Below are 17,476 nucleotides of genomic sequence, written 5' to 3' on the forward strand. Positions count from 1 at the left end.
TTTAGAAATCATTTGGTCCAATTTCCTCCTTTTTAGATGAAGAAACAGAATTTCAAATATATAAAATGATTCTTCTAAAGTCACAGAACTAGTAAGAAGCAGGGATAAGGGCTTCTTATTTCAAGTTCTTTCTTTTTTCCCATATTCCCTTTTGGTGGACTAAAACTCTGAGTATACAGTCTGATTGATTCTGAGATTAATTTCAGAGGTGGGTGGAGGGACAGATTAAGGACCAGGAGATGCACAGGAAGGTCAATAGCATTATCTGGTTTCTACTGTATTTAAGAGGAGAGAAAAAAAATAAACTTTTTTTTTTTCAAAATGAGTTTTCAATAACTGGGTTTCCTGAAAACTGGGTACTAGAGGTTGTAAGTTCAGGAAATAGCTGAATAGGACAAACCTCAAATTTACTCAAGGGCAGTTTCCGTTTTGCTTTTAACCAGCACAGATCTCCCAACAATCACATTCAGGAAAATACAGGGAATCTCCACCCTGAACAACAGGACATCTGGGAAAGGAAAAGAATTAACCCTTTCACCCACAGAGGCCTGGAAATATACTTGATGGAGCTTGGAGGGTGGTGGTAGATTGCCTACAGGTTGTCTACAAACCCTAAAACACTTATTTGTACATAACTCCTTTTCATGAAATGAAGAGCACATAATTACTAAGAAACAGGCATGGGAGGTGAGACTCACTTAACACCTAATTCTTGTTGTCAAATAGCACCAGAAAAATGACTAGCAAAGCCATGTGTTTGCTAACTCTGCTTCAAGAGGCTGTTGTGACTTCTGGATCCCTTCATTGATGACCATGTAAAGCTTAAAGGCTCAACATTAAAGAACTTCCATACTCTGGAACCAATCTACCTTCTTAGCTTTCAGATTCCTTTCCTACTCTAAGATCCAATACTGAACCCAGTAAGCCAGATACAAGCCTGACCGAGATGGAGGATGGTAGAACTATCATTTTCCTTGTCTGAATACTATGCTTCTTTTAATGCAGCCTAGGACAACATATGCTTTTTAGGCACCCTTACCAGACTGTTACTCACAATTGAGCTCAGGATCCATGAACCATTCCCCAAATCTTTTTTTTAAAACATTTTATTTATTTATTTATTAAAATAGCTTTTTATTTATAAAACATATATGCATGGGTAATTTTTCAACATTGATATTTGCAAAACCTTCTGCTCCAACTTTTCCCCTCCTTCCCCCAAATCTTTTTTAATAGGAACTTTATCCTAGAGATTTCTCCTCTTTCCTCTACTTATAACATTGATTCCTTGAACTTTAGTATTGAAATTTATATTTATCTTTGTTAAATTTCAGATTTTTCAATTCAGCCTATCATTCTAGCCTGGGGACATTTTAACTGGCACATTTAATTTTTTAATCTAACAGATAGCTTTATAGTTCCCCAGTTGCTATTTACCTTCCATTTACTTTAGGAGGGTCTTATATCTGCTGATTTATGTTTAAGATGTCTCTTCCATTAGGATGTAAGTTTCTTGAGGGCAAGGACTGATTTTATATTTTGTTTTTGTATCCTCAGTACTCCTGGCACATAGTAAAGACTGTTGATTGATGAAGTAATTCCCAACAATTTCTCCCTTCCCATATGCAACCCCCCCAATATTCTGCAAAAATAATCAAAACTACCTAATAGAGTAATTGCTATTGGTAGCACGTGTCACAGTTAAGATATTTTTGGATTGGGTTTTTGGACCAAAGTGATAGTTATCCTTCCAAGTGTTGTATCATCTTCAAATCTCATCTACACGCCATCTATGTCTTTATTCAAGCTGTCAATAAAAATCCTGAGCATCATAAGTCAAACACAGATCCCTTGAGCACTCTAAGTGAGACCTCCTTCCAAAATGATAACAGCTCATTATTCATTACTTTTTGGTTATTTATTACAATTCAAATATATTTAACTGAATTATCTCTTAGAGCAAAATTTCTTGCAGCAAATTTCCCAGTCTTATCTACCAGAGTCACATGAGAGACTATAAATTGCTTTGCCCAAAGTTAAGTATGTTGCATCTATAGCATTTCCAAGATTTCCAAGTTTAGTTATCCCCATCAAAAAGAGAGGTTAGCTTGGCAGAATCTGCTCTTGATTGATATAACCATCTTGCTTTTGTTGCCCATTGCTGCTCTTTTGTCCAAGTCCTCTGAAACTTTTTCCTCAATAATATTTTGTAGAAGCTGCCCAAGAATGTGTTAAACTCACATGGTACGTAAACATGATCTTCTCTCTCTTTCTTTTTTTTTTGAAAATTGAAACAATAATTGCTCCTTTTAAGGCCTGTGGCACTTCTTCCATTCTCCATGATTTTTCTAAGGCTCCTAAAAGTGGCTCAAAGATAGCTCCATTAAGGGACTGAGCAAATCACCCAGGTATCTGCTCAGAGGGGTGATCAATGTTCCATTTCTCCTTCCCTGGTTGAACTTTTATGCCAACTGGGCACCATATCCCCAGGTGATCTGAGGCACAGAGCTTTGGTTATCTCTCAAGCTTACATCCAATCCCTTGTAATACATAGAAGGTTATCTTATCTCTAACCCCCATCTCTCATCCCTCATTTATGCTTATTGAAATCACATTCATTCTTTCCAGTCTAATTCAACTGTTACCTCTAGTAAGAAGCCTTCCCCAAACTGAGACACTGTTACATTGTTGGTGGAGTTGTGAACGAATCCAACCATTCTGGAGAGTAGTTTGGAACTATGCTCAAAAAGTTATCAAACTGTGCATACCCTTTGATCCAGCAGTGTTTCTACTGGGCTTATATCCCAAAGAGATCATAAAGAAGGGAAAGGGACCTGTATGTGCACGAATGTTTGTGGCAGCCCTCTGTAGTAGCTAGAAACTGGAAACTGAGTGGATGCCCATCAGTTGGAGAATGGCTGAATAAATTGTGGTATATGAATATTATGGAATATTATTGTTCTGTAAGAAATGACCAACAGGATGATTTCAGAAAGGCCTGGAGAGACTTACACGAACTGATGCTGAGTGAAATGAGCAGGACCAGGAGATCATTATATACTTCAACAACAATACTATATGATGACCAGTTCTGATGGACCTGGCCATCCTCAGCAATGAGATCAACCAAATCATTTCCAATGGAGCAGTAATGAACTGAACCAGCTACGCCCAGAGAAAGAACTCTGGGAGATGACTAAAAACCATTACATTGAATTCCCAATCCCTATATTCATGCCCACCCGCATTTTTGATTTCCTTCATGAGCTAATTGTACAATATTTCAGAGTCCAATACTTTTTGTACTTTTTTGTTCACTCCCTCGTCTCCCCAAAGTAGACAGAAATATTTTTATCTCATAGAGGAAGAAAATGAGCTTCAAAGAAAATGATTTGCTTGACATTCCATGGCAAGTAACTATGAGGGACACGATTTGAACCAAGGTCCCCTAATTTCAAATCTATCAGTTCTAGGAAAACATCATTGTGAGTTATAGTGACAGGGGAAGGCTTCATGGAAAGGGTTGAGTTTGAAAGACAAATAAAGAATGCAGATGTGGCAAGAAATAAATCCATTTTTCCAATTATATTCAACTGATCCTCATATGTGTAAAAAGGGGTCACATGAACTGAGCTAAATTAAACAAAAATGTTACAACAACAGCAACAACAATTGCAATCATAACTGGCAAGTATTTAAGAATTTTCTTTTTCTTTGGGGAATAAAAGAATTTTCATATATTATATAATAACACCTATGGCCCATACAATCTCCATCACATATATTCATTTCTTCTTCTTTCATGCATAGTAATGCTGCTTCCTCAACAAGATTTCTAGGTCCTTGAGGATGGGGATTGTACCCTATTTATCATAGTTCTATCTTACAGTGTTTCACTTATATGGTACCTGCACCCACATGACCTCATGATCTCCTTAGAGCACTTTGAGGGCATTTCAGGCAGATATTATCATTCTTATTTTATAGACGAGCCTGAGGAGCAAGGCCTAGAGCAGTGAATGAAGTAGTCTTATCTACGGTCACAGAGCTATTAAAGGGGAAATAGTAAGAGAAGAAAAAACAGTGTATTTGGAATGAAAAGACCTGGATTTGAATCAACTTTGTCATTGCCAAACCATGTGACCCCAGGCAAGTCACTTCATGTCTCCAGGCCTCAACTGCCTCATCTTATAAAATGAGGAGTTCAATTTGATGGCCACTACCAAAGTCTCTTCAGTCAGTTTCCCCATTTGTCAAATTAAACTAATAACACTTGCTTGCTTCATGGGACTGTTGGGAATGAGAAATGGGAGAAATAATCTAGAAGCATAAATGCTATGAAAATATAAGATAGTCTTAGGATTTGTGGAAGACAAAAATAATAATGGAATGGACACAGAATGTCGAGAACTTTGCTTCTTTTTCTACTTAAGGCCAACTTGAAATGATTCCACTGAAGAGAAGATGGAGTGATTAAAATCATTCTCTCTGGTTTTGGGTGTGTAGCTTTTTCTTTCTGAGAATTAAAAAAACAACAACCCCCAAACCAGAAACCCCACAAACAATAAGATGGCAGAATTCCACCCTATAATTCTTTCCCAACGCTCCCACACTGCTTGCCAGTGGGAGAGTTAGGATGGGTTGGGCTTCTTAACTTCAGTGTAGGGTCTAGTCACTCCCTACTAGGATGAGATCATGCAGACTTGCACAGAGGTTGGGAGAGGTAAGTGGTGGTGGTCCTGGAAGTATAGGGATTTGTTCATTGGCTTAAGATCCTTTTCATCACTCGTGATGAAAAATTCACTCATAAGGAACATGATAGACAAACGTATCAGAGCCCTTTGGGTCTTCCTTACTTATTTTGCAGATTTTCCCTCAAGCCCTCTTTCTGAGGGTCATTGTAGCTAGTCATCTTGGGTTCTTGAAGGCTATGCAAAGGAGGATGAGCTCCAAGAGATTCTACCAATTTGGGAAGGATTCAAGGAGGGTGTCAGTGATGGACAGTACATCCTGTTGTCTGAGGACCATCGCAGTTAAGTATGGAGAGGCTTGCCATTAGCTTGGCCTGGGAGGTTAACATTTTCACCATAATAACTCTAGAAACCACATCAAGCTGAGCATAGAAGGTTGTAACCTATGGTGGTAGGATGAAATTACAAATGCCTAAAGTATTGAAATATTTTGTAAAAATGTTGCAGCATTTTATAAAATAAGGGCATTTTGGTATTTCTCTGGTATCCATAACATATTAGAAAATGCAGAGAAAAATCTTTAACACATGGGATTGATCCTTCATGGAGGAACAACAGAAGGCTACGGACATGAATTGCATAGGATGAGATGTCATGTATTGAAGCAAAAAAAAGCTCAGTGGCAACCAAGGAAAATGTGAAAAGATTGTCAGTAGATCTCCTTCAGATTTCTTGGTCAAATAAACATTTTCTGGGAGAAAAACAATAATGAATCTTAGAATTGGAAGGAATTGTAGACGTCATCTGGCCTTCATCACATTTTGTCATTAAATCATAGAGATCATGACCTCTCTGATCCTTTGCTGTCATAGATTATAGGATCATAAGTGGGATTCAAATTTGGGTTTTCTTGACTCTAAGTTCTGTTTATTGCTTCTACTATCCTATGAATCTTTAGAAAATTGAGAGGTGGAAGGGACCTTAGAGGTTACGCAGTTCAACTTCCTCATTTTAAAGAAAAGAAAACTGAGGCTTTTTTATGTGACTTGCCCAAGTTCATACATCTAGTAATTATATGAGATGGAATTGGAATGTAGATTTTCCTGGCTTCAAGTTTTGTGTTCTATCCACTATTTCAAGTTGTCTGTGACCCTGTCATCCTTTAGGAAGCTTAGAACTGGAAGAGATAGGGGACAAGGAGAAATAAACAGTCATTTATATAGCACTCGCTCTCTTTTTTGGGTGTGTGTGTGAGACAATTAGAGTTAAATGACTGGCCCAGGGTCATGTAGCTAGTAAGTGTTAAGTATCTGAGGTCATATTTGAATTCAGGTCCTCCTGATCCTAAGACTGGAACCCCCATATTCTCTGTGCCATCTAGCTGCCCCTCACCATCTATGGTTTTTTTTTCCCCCCTGAGGCATTTGGGGTTAAGTGACTTGCCCAGGGACATACAACTAGGAAGTGTTAAGTGTCTGAGGTCGAATTTGAATTCAGGTCCTCCTAACTTCAGGGCTGGTGCTCTATCTACTGCTCTGTTATGTTTTAAGTACTACTATTTTTTTTACAATTTTTATTTTTTTACAATTATTATTTCATTTGATCTTCATAACAACCCTGGGAGGTAGGTGGTATTATTAGCCCCATTTTATAGATAAGGAAAGTGAAGCAAACAGAGGTTGAGTACCCAGGATTACACAGCTAGTGTCTAAGGCTGGATTTGAAATTTGAAATTATGTCTTCCTGACTCAAGGCCCAGCCCTATAGCTACTGTCTATAGGACAGGCATCAGATAATTAATTTAAATACCCAAGGTATTTTTTTTATTATAGTAACTTTTTATTGACAGAATCCATGCCTGGGTAATTTTTTTTTTACAACATTATCCCTTGCACTCACTTCTGTTCCGATTTTTCCCTCCCACCCTCCACCCCCTCCCCTAGATGGCAAGCAGTCCTATATATGTTGAATATGTCCTAGTATATCCTAGATACAATGTATGTGTGCAGAACCAAACAGTTTTCTTGTTGCACAGGAAGAATTGGATTCAGACCCAAGGTATTTAATTACTTATTAAGTTAAGTAGCAGAGCTAGAATTTGAACCAAACTCTTCTCAATCCAAACCCAATACTTTCAATATGATTTCTCTTTAACAACATCTCAGATAACTATATTCAGATACCTTCTGAAAGCTTCCAGTTAAGAGGAACCTCCTACTCCCCTAATTTTATAGAATAGGAAACTCAAGCCAAGACAGGTCAAATGACTTGTTCAAAGTCACAGAGCTAGTCAGTGTTCCCTTGTGGATCAAGGGACTGCAGAAGCCAAAGCATCATTTGGAATCCTGCATCTTGAATCCCCCTCTTATTTCCATAGCATCCACCTTACTCTGTTCTGCCAAAATCATCATTCCCAACACTTATCACCTCCTTGACTTTCAGCTGGGTCCCATTTCCTGCCCTGATTACAGAGATACCTCATCTGATCCCAGATGAAACAACAGAAACTGTGTGTGTTGCTATGCTATGTCTGAAATTCTTGAAGAGACTGCCAGGGGTGGGTCTGTGTGACAGCAGCTGCTGGAATTAGGCTGTCCTGGGCGATCCTGACCCTGTACTGGGTCAAAGCTTCCTTTGCGTCTGTGCTCATGAAAGGGAAGGAATGTAACCTTGTGAGTCATTTCATTCTTTCTGGATCTTTGTTTACTCATCTGACAAATGAGGGATGTGGAATAGAGAATCTCTGGGATTTCTTCTAGTTTTAACATTTTATATTATAGGGCTCCTTTTCAGCCCTAACGTTCTATGTTATAAGGTTCCATTCTAGCACTGATATTCCATATTCAAGGCTTGACCATTCCATGGTCCTTCCAGGTCTAACATTTTGTGTTCTAAGCTTTCCTTCACCATTTGAAATATTCTGTAATTCTTAAAGTACAGTGAAATATTCTTAAAACAGAAGTACAAGTTCAAGAATTTGGGCTCAACCCAGGATTGCCTTGGAGGCAATAGACATTTAATTCTTTCCAAAGTTATTGTATTTTAACAGAAGAGGAAAAGGAATACTTAAATAATCCTATCTTATATAAAGAAACTGAATGAGCTATAAATGAACTCCTTAAGAAAAAACTCCCACAGGACCAGATAAATTTTATGAACATTTTTTAAAAAATTCATTCCTATATTATATAAACTGTTTGGAAAAATAAAGAAGAAGTCTTATAAAATTTCTTCTATTACACAAATATAGTTTTGATACCTAAGCCAAGGAAAGTAAAAACAAAGAAAGAAAATGACAGACCAATTTCCCTAATGATTATTGATGCAAAAATTTCATTTTACTTTATTTAAAAAAAATTTAAATGAAGCACTATCAAGGAGACTACAGCAATATGCCACAAAGACCATATACTCTGACCGGGTTGTATTTATACCAGAAATGCAGAGTTGGTTCAATGTTATGAAAACTATAAACATAATTGACCATATCAATAACAAAAAATAAGTCATATGATGATGTCAAAAGATGTAAAAATAGTTTTTTTGAACAAATTTAAAAACATTAGAAAGCATAGGAATAAATGAAGCCTTTCTTAAAATGATGAGTAGCATCTATCTAGAATCAAGAGCAAGCATTTTCTCTAAGAGGGATAAGTTAGAAGTCTTCCCTCTGAGATCAGATATAAAGCAAGGATGTCCACTATCACTACTATAGGGCAAGAAAAAGAAATTGAAGGAATAAACACAGACCCTGAGGAAACAAAACTATCACTTTTTGTGGAGGACATGATGGTTTACTAAGAGAAGCCTAGAGATCAATTAAAAAATTAGTTGAAACAATGAATTACTTTAGCAAAGTTGCAGCGAATAAAATAAACTATTACAAATTATCAGTATTTTTATATCTTACTAATAAAACTTAGCAGGAAGAGGTAGAAAGAGAAATTTCATTAAAATAACTGCAGATGGTACAAAATACTCAGGAGTCTACTTGCCATAAGCACAAGAATCATAAAAACATAATTATAAAACACTTCATACAAATAAAGACAGATCTAAAAAACTGAAAAACATCAATTGTTTTTGAGTAGGTTGAGGAAATATAATAGAAATGACACTCCCACCTAAAATTAATTTATTTATTCAGTGGCATACCAACAAACTACCAAAAAATTATTTTTTAGATCCAGAAAAATAATTTTAAAAATTCATCTGGAAGGAGACTATCAAGAGATTCAATTATAAAGAAGTGAAGAAAGATAGCTTGGCAGTACTAGATCTCAAACTACACTACTAACTGTTATTTATGAAGACAATTTGATACTGAATAAGAGACATAGTGGTTGTTTAGTTGAGTTGATTAGGCATAATACACAGAAGTAAATGACCATACAAACATTGTTTGACAAACCCAAAGATACCAGGTTTTGGGGCAAGAACTTACTTTTTTGACAAAAACTTCTGGGAACATTGGAAGGTAGGAAGAAACTAAGCACAGACCAACAACATCTCATGCCATATAGCAAGATAATATCAAAATGGATACATGATTTAGCCTCAAAGGATAGTAACATAAACAAATTAAGGGAGCTTGGAAAAAATTACTTGTTAGATCTATGGATAAAAGAAGAGTTCATGACCAATTAAGAAAGAGAGAGGATCATGAGAGGTAAAAGGGATAATTTTGATTAAATTAAAATAAAGAATTTTGCACAAAGCCAGATGTAGCCATAATTAAAAAGAAAACAGGAAACTGGGAAAACATTTCTAATAGCAAATTTTTCTGAAAAGGTCTCATTTCTTAAATACATAGGGAACTAAGCAAAATTTATAAAAATAAATCATTCCCCAATTAATATTTAAAGACTATGAATAGGCAGTTGTCAGAAGTCAAAGCTATTAATAGTCATATAAAATATTCCAAATCATTAACAATTAAAGAAATATCAATGAAAAAATTCTGAGGTATTATCTTACATACATCAAATAGGTTAACATGAGAGAAAATGAAAATGACAAATTCTGGAAAGGATATGTAAAAATAGGGACACTAATGCACTTTGGTTGAGTTGTGAACTGGTCCAACCATTCTGGAGAACAATTTGGAACTATGCCCAAAGCACCATAAAACTACACATCTCCTTTAACCCACTACTACTACTACTAGGTATGTATCCTAAACAGATCAAAGAAAAAGGGAAAAAAGGACTTAAATGTACCAAAATATTTATAGCAGTTGTTTTGTGGTGGCAATCAATTTGAAAATAAGGAGATGCTATCCACTGAGGTATGGCTAAATAAGTTTTAGTGTATTATTTTGATAGAATACTATTGTGCTATAAGAAATGACAAAATGGATGGTTTCAGAAAAACCTAAGAAGACTTACAAGAATTGCCACAAAATGAAATAAGCAGCAGCAGCAAAACATGGGACACAGTAATGGCAACATTGTAAATAATCAACTGTGAATGATTTAGCTACTCTTATAAATAAAATCATAACAATTTCAAATGACTTATAATGAAAACATTCTATTCACTTTCATTTTCTTGCTTTTTTTCCTTTTGGAACATGTCTAATGTGGAAACATGTTTTACATGACTTGATATGTATAATGGATATTGTATTTTTTATCTTCTTAATGGATGGTGAAGGGAGAAGGGAGAGAATTCAGAACTAAAAATTAAAAATAAATTTAAAAAACCACTCCATCATTGTGTAAAGAGAAACTAAAACAAAATTTCTACAGGAATGGAACAATGATTTGCCTGCAAATGCCAAAGCGAGGAAAGAACAGTCAACCTAGATCCTCAAGGCAACAGGTTAGTGACTTGTCTTGCTATTCACATTCTGGAGTAGACAGCTGTACCTACTGAAGTTAAGCTTCTGCATCTATAAAATAGGAACTGTGATATGTTGAGATTTGTTAGATGATATTCTGAATATCTCTAATGCTCTCATTAGATAATGTTGTATATATATGTTATTTATATATATTTATATTATATATATTAGGTAATATTTTATAGTGATCTATGATTGGGAAAACCCTCTGCTGGTCTCTAAGTTTCAGGAGGGCAAAGATTGTGCTTTAATCTAAACTTTTTAACATTCCCTCATTGCCTAAGCCTCTGCTATGCTCTTCACATATAAAATAAATATTTAATGAAAGTATGAACGAAGGAAAGATTGAATGGATAAACAGTTGCTGTCTAATCAGGGAGTTTAGCTAGCTAAACTAGTTTTAGCTAGCTTAGTTAGTCTATTCCTGGAGCCTAGCAGCCATAATACTGTTTAGTTTGGACAGCAAATGTCAGGAAGAACAGATATCCCCTCAAATGTGGGGGCAGGAAATCAAACCTTACAAAGGACAAGGACATGACTTCTCTTCACTAGTACTGAGCTTGTATTGCTGAGTTACTATCTGCCAGCTATCATCAGGCAAGCAGGACTAATGGGTTTCACATTACATTCCTTCCACCTCCCTATTCTGCCTGATGACCAGTGGCAACTTTCCCGTCTGGCTTTAAAGTTCAGCTATGAGTAGAATAGTGTTTACCACCAGGGATTTGGGTGGGATAATAGCACAGACACAGCACAGTATTCTGAAAAAGGGAAAGCTATATAGTACATGTATACATACCATATGCATCAATTCACTTCTCTGAGACTCAGTTCCCTGTAAAATGACAGTGGTTAAGTATATGTACTCTAAAACTCCCTTCCAGCTCCAACTTTATTAAATAATATATAGTTATATTACAATATATAATATAATATATTATAGATAATATTATAGTTTTCATGGGAGGAAATCCAAGCTATCTATAGTTATATGAAAAATGTCCTGAATTGCTAATAATTAGAGAAAAATCTTTTTTTTTTTTGTGGTACCATCTTGAACCAATCAGATTCAGTGGAATTAACAAAAAATGAAAATAATATATGTAGGAGGGACGGTGGAGAAAGACACACATTAATGTACTCCTGGAGGAACTGTCAATTGGTATAATTATTCTGGAAAAAAAATTAGGAAATACATCCAAAAGGTTACTAGACTGTGCATATTCTTTGATCTAGCATACTACTAAGTGGTCTATATCTTAAAAAGAACAAAGAAAGAAGGAAAGGTTCCATGTGTAAAAAATATTTATAGCAGCTCTTTTTGATGGTGGCAAAAGAATTGGAAACTGAAGGGAAGTCCTCATCAATTGGGAAATAGTTGAAGAAATTATGGCACATAAATGCAATAGAATACTATTGTGCTACAAGAAATAACGAAGGGGGTAATTTCAGAGATACTTGGGAAGACTTGCATAAAATGATGTAAAATAAAGTGAGAAGAATCAGGAAAACAATTTGCATTACCATCAATAATAGGGTAAAAATGAACAATTTAGAAAGACTTAAGAATTCTGATCAGTGAAGTGACCAACCTGAATTTCAGTGGATGGATAATGAATACTAATTTGAGAGAGAGAAGGAGAGGGAAGGAGAGAGAAGGAGAGGGAAGGAGAGAAAGAGAGAGACACACACACACACACAGAGACAGAGAGAGACAGAGAGAGAGTCAGGGGAAGGGAGAGGGGGAGAGAGAGAAAAAGAGAGAGAGGGGAAAGGAGAAGGGGAGAGAGAGAAGGAGAGAGAGAGAGTCTATGAAATATGTAGTACAAAGAATATTATCTCAATATTTTACTAATAAGATAATTGACCTGGAGAACAATAAGTCCCTGGCACTGCCTCTCATGGATAAAATCATGACATACTAAAGAGTACATTGGTAAAGTTCTTTAAGGCTTAAAGATAATAGCTAACATTTACATAGTTCCTACTTTGTGTCAGGCATTGTGCTGAGTACTTTACAAATATGGTATTTTTGATCCTTACAACAATCCAGGGAGTTAGGTACTATTATTATTCTCAATTTATAGGTGAGGAAACAGAGGCAAACTATTAAATTTCTTGCTCAGACTAGTTAGTAAGTGTCTAAGGCTGGATTTGAATTTAGATTTTTCTGACTCCTGATATAATATTTTATCTACTACACCATCTCACTAGCCCCACATAGCACTCTTCTCACAGCAATCCCATGAAGCAGACAGCACAAATATTAAGATTGTCATTCCATAGATGATGAAACCAAAACTCAGAGAAATCAGAATCATGCTAAATTTACACAGCTAGTGTCTGAGCCAAGCTTTGAACCCAGGTCTCGACTCCAAATCCAGTGATATTTCCTTCTTCTCATCTTAGAACAGTCAGTCCATGCTTAGTCAGAGATAATATGGCCTTCATAGATGAAGTTTGGTTGAGGTATATTATTACTATTATTGATAATAATAAAAGCCTATTAACATCTATGTTAGAAACTCTGTTTTTCTTCAAAACATGGGAAATGTCTTCTCTATGAAATCTTCCCTTCTAGCTTTTAGTGCTCTGCTTCCAAAATTTGCATATTAACATAGATGTTGTCTCCCCCTTTCTTGAGCAGGGACTGATTCATTTTGTCCCAGGGGCCTCGTACAGTGCTTGGAATATGATTTACATTTAATAAACTGTTATTTGATCAAAAAAACTCAATGATTTACAAAATGCTTTCCATACATTATATCTTCTGAAACTCACAATAACACTAGATTGTAAGGAGGCAACTATATATTAATATTCCTATTTTACAGAGAAGGAGTTTGAAACTCCAAGAGTTGCTCCAGATCACACAATCTAGTCAGCTACAAGTTTATTTACTATAAGCTACTTACTATAATATTCTAGTAAGTAAAAAGCTGAGATGTAAACCTGGTAATTGTCTCAAAACCCAATACTCTTTCCACTATATCACATCTACCCTCTATTATAAAAAACATAGGGTCTAATGTTTTCTCACTGGAAATTTTATTACCAGAGGTAGAAATAATATGAAGACTTCTAGGAAAGGGAAACTCATTATAACCCACTCTACTTCAGAACAGGTTTAATTATTAGGGAGTTTTTTTCTTCTTTCATCAGGTCAAAATATGCCTCTCTTCAGGGCCCATCTTTGCCATTCAGTCTAAGTCTCATCATTTTTTTTTTTCTTTCTCTTCTAGGAAACTGGCTTATTTGGCTGGTGGTTCTGTCTCTCCCAGGAGGACCACTGTTCAGGATTGGTGACCTGGAGCCTGCATGCATGGGCAATCCAGCACTTAGCTAAGGCTAAACTGGACCTGGGAGGCATGGGGAGAGTTACCAAGGCTCTAGCCTATTTTCCAGAGACCTCTACATGACACAGTATTAGTATCTCCTCTTTATCTTTAGTCACCAGCCTCATACTTGATGTTAGAGACTAGCACCTCCATGACGCTTTGTAAGTCCAGACTGACTTAGTTAAAAGGTGGTTTGTCCCCAGACGGTTTGTTAAGTGAGGTGACTGCTATGACTTCAGCTTTGTTCCTGACTCGAGACCCCCACTCACCTTGGATGTCATCATTGAACATACAGTACTTGTTCCGATATTTGTGGAGTAGGCGGAAGGCATTGGCGTTGGCAAAATCTTCAAACTGGATGAGGCAATTTATTCCAAACCTATGGGCAGAGGAAGAGGTGAAAGCTTGTAGCATCATCTCTGTGACAGATTCCTCAAGTTCTCACCCGGACTTTGTCTAGTTAGAACCACCTTGGGTTGTGCAGGAAGGACAAGTCTTACTGGAGAGAGCCAATGTTATAGAGAGATCAATGGCACTGGAGAGTCCTGCAATTTTTTTTTTTTTACATGAAATACTTCGGATAAGTCATTCTCTAGGTCTTGATTTCCTCATCTGTAAAATGGAAGGGGAGGGCATTTGGACTGCATAATCCCTTGCAGCTCTAATCCTATGGTCACCTTTACCATTTGATTGGCTGGTTGTTTGATGTCTAGTTTTACTTTATCCTGAAAAAGGGAAGAAGAGATGTCTGGGATGGGAATGGAAACCTCTTTGCTCTGGATGGTTATTAGGATCTATCAACATTGTCTCAGTTCCAAGACTGGAAGAGTTCTGTTAGTAGGGGTAAGTTGGGAAATGAATATCTCCATAGGCTATGACTATCCTAGAAGGAAAAACAGTTCCCTTGAGTTGTTGTTCAATTGTTTCAGTCATGTCTGACTCTTTGTGCTCCCATCGGGGGTTTTCATGGCAAAGACACTGGAGTGATTTGCCATTTCTTTCTCCAGCCCATTTGAGGTTAAATGACTTGCTCAGTATTACACAGCTAGTAAGTGTCTAAGGCCATGTTTGAATTCAGGTCTTTCTGATTCCAGGCCTGGCTCTCTATCCACTGAATGGGCCACCTGTCCAGCTCCTCTGTAGACCAAAACAACACAGAGAAAGTTCATGGAAGCACAGAATCTCAAAATTATAAGAGATCAACAAGATTATCTATTCTTGTAGAGGAATCCCTGCTATAATATCTCTGGCAAGAGAACATCCAGTTTACACTTGAAAACTTTCAGGCAGAGGGAACTCACCAATCTCTTAGTCACACCACGCTATTTTTTGTAGATATCAAATTGTTGGGAAGTTTTACTTTATACTGAGTAAAAATTTGTGGCCCTTTGGGCTCTGCTTATAGTTTCTAGTTCTGTCCCTTCAGACCAGGCAGAAAAAGGCTAATCCCTTTCAATATGCCAGTTCCAAATACTCACAGACCAATGTCTTATCTTTACTCTAGGCTAAATGTCTCTATCTCCTTCTCACTTCCTATGGCCTAATAACTTCCTGGAGAGATTATCAGGGCCATGAAAGCAGCATCAGGGTCAGTTTTTTAAGTGGGCTGTTTCCTTTCATGTTGCCATCACCTCCAAATGTCTCACCCCTGCCCAACCCCGCCGTGAACAAGGTCTGACATACTTTTGATTCCTTTAGGTTAATTTGAAGGTGCCAGCTGACCATATACTTCTGTCATTCATTAACACCTTGGTGTGATTTGTACTTTGCTGCTGGCTATCTGATTGATATTTCTTATCACAAAACTACAAATGAGAGCTGATTTTAAAAGAAGAAAAAAGTTCAAGGCTTGGGGTATGATTATACTATACAGGCAGCATGAGGGCCCTCGCCACCTGAGAGAAGAGAATACTATTATAAAGAGAGGGTACTAAAAGGACTCGGAAAAAGGCATCCACCACTAACTTTGTTTGCAATTTAAACTAAACAAAGAACTCTCTTTTCCTAACAACAGGAACATCGTTGTATAGGCAGGTATTAGAAAATAGTTCAATTATTCTTAATTGGTCTCACCTTTTAAATAATCTCAACGAATTATAGCATATCAGAGTTACAAGGAACATTGAATCAAAATATCTAATTTCCTGACAGATAAACTGAAGGTCACAGAGAGAACTGAGTGATCCAAGGATATCCACAAAACATTACTGACAGAAGTGAGGTCATTACCCAATCTTCTCTTGGCATTTCTGCCCACCTAGTTCATAGAACTACAGAATTGTTAGATGAAGTGATGTGCTAGCAAATATTTAACAACTGGATCTTCAGGGGGGAAAAATGCAAATGACAGGCCTTTAAGTTTTATCTGCATTATTACCATTTTCTCCATCACGTTCTTAAGTCTAGACAGTAAAAAAAAAAAAAAAAAATCAAGCCCTGATTTGTAGCATTTGCTGGTTTCTGAGGCATAAATGAGTACTCTGAAAATTTAAATATCATTTATCATAAGTTGATATGAGTTGGCTCCAACATATACCCCTTACTAGAAAAGAATTTAGAGACAATTTAATTTAATTCCTTCATTTTCCAGATGGAGAGATTGAGCCTAAAGAATGCTACTGGAAAGGCTGTAGAAAAATGTTCTTAAAGGTAGCAAAGACCTGATAAACTAAGCTTAAAGGAATAGGTGGTATCTCCTTCACTGCTATCAACTGGAGGCAAGAAATTCCAAAGAGAAAAACCAGTTTGGGAGAAAAACAGCTGGTTAAGCTGACCTTGTGTATAATCTATGCCAAATTGCCTGCCTGCTCAAGGAAGGGGAAGGGGAGGAAGAGAATTTGGAACTCAATTTAAAAAAAAAAAAAAGCTTAGATTTTTTAATATGTAATTGGAAAAATAAATATAATATAAAAATAAATAAAAATTTTAAAAAGAAGATGGTATTTGAGAAAGGGATTTGGATATCTAGACCACAGTTTAAAATGCTAGAAAAATAGTAGACTAAGGTCCAATAAAAATGCATTTGCCCAGATTTGTACAAATGTGATCAAAAGCAATTTAAACTGAAAAGGAAAGGGAAAGGAGAAAATGGCTAATTTCCATCCATTAAGCTAAATACTATAAAGGAAAACTATAATATTGGAAGAAAGGTAACTACTGAGATACCCTGAAATTTATAGGAGATGAAACCCTTTATAGGAACCAGAAATGAAACCCTTTGCCTCTGAAGTTTATGCATAGATCCACTGAGTGCAACCATGGAGGTCTCCTAAAACCCTGAAAAAATGTTGTGATTCTGTGAAATAACTTTTTCAAGGTCACACTATTACACAGGGGCCCCTATAAGGTCCAGGGCTCTGCACTGAAGAGCTAAAATGATATGCCTTCCTTGAAGAGTAAAGATTTGCCAAGGCCTGCATGGGGTGTGAATTTCAAATATTTGGAAGGAAAATAAAGTGTTTTCTGGGGTTATTGACATTTCCCTCCCCCCATTCCTACAGAAGGCCTCCTGTGCACAAACCCTTGATTTTCTTCTCTTTGCTGATAGAAGGCTGAATACTGAAAAGGTCAGAGCATAGAGCAGCATGACACATACAGGCTCT

At 36.5% G+C, this 17,476-nt stretch overlaps 1 protein-coding gene across 1 annotated transcript in view; it reads right to left on the minus strand.

Moving 5' to 3' along the window:
• The window catches only part of ME3 (malic enzyme 3), a 287,597-nt gene that overhangs the window by 18,123 nt on the left and 251,998 nt on the right, over window positions 1–17,476 (minus strand). Inside the window, exon 8 of the mRNA XM_012545299.3 lies at window positions 14,144–14,253. Coding sequence (XP_012400753.1) covers window positions 14,144–14,253 — 110 coding nt within the window. The remainder of the gene's footprint in view (window positions 1–14,143; window positions 14,254–17,476) is intronic.

The sequence above is a fragment of the Sarcophilus harrisii genome, chromosome 3 (assembly GCF_902635505.1).
Source record: "Sarcophilus harrisii chromosome 3, mSarHar1.11, whole genome shotgun sequence".
Lineage (NCBI taxonomy): Eukaryota > Metazoa > Chordata > Mammalia > Dasyuromorphia > Dasyuridae > Sarcophilus > Sarcophilus harrisii.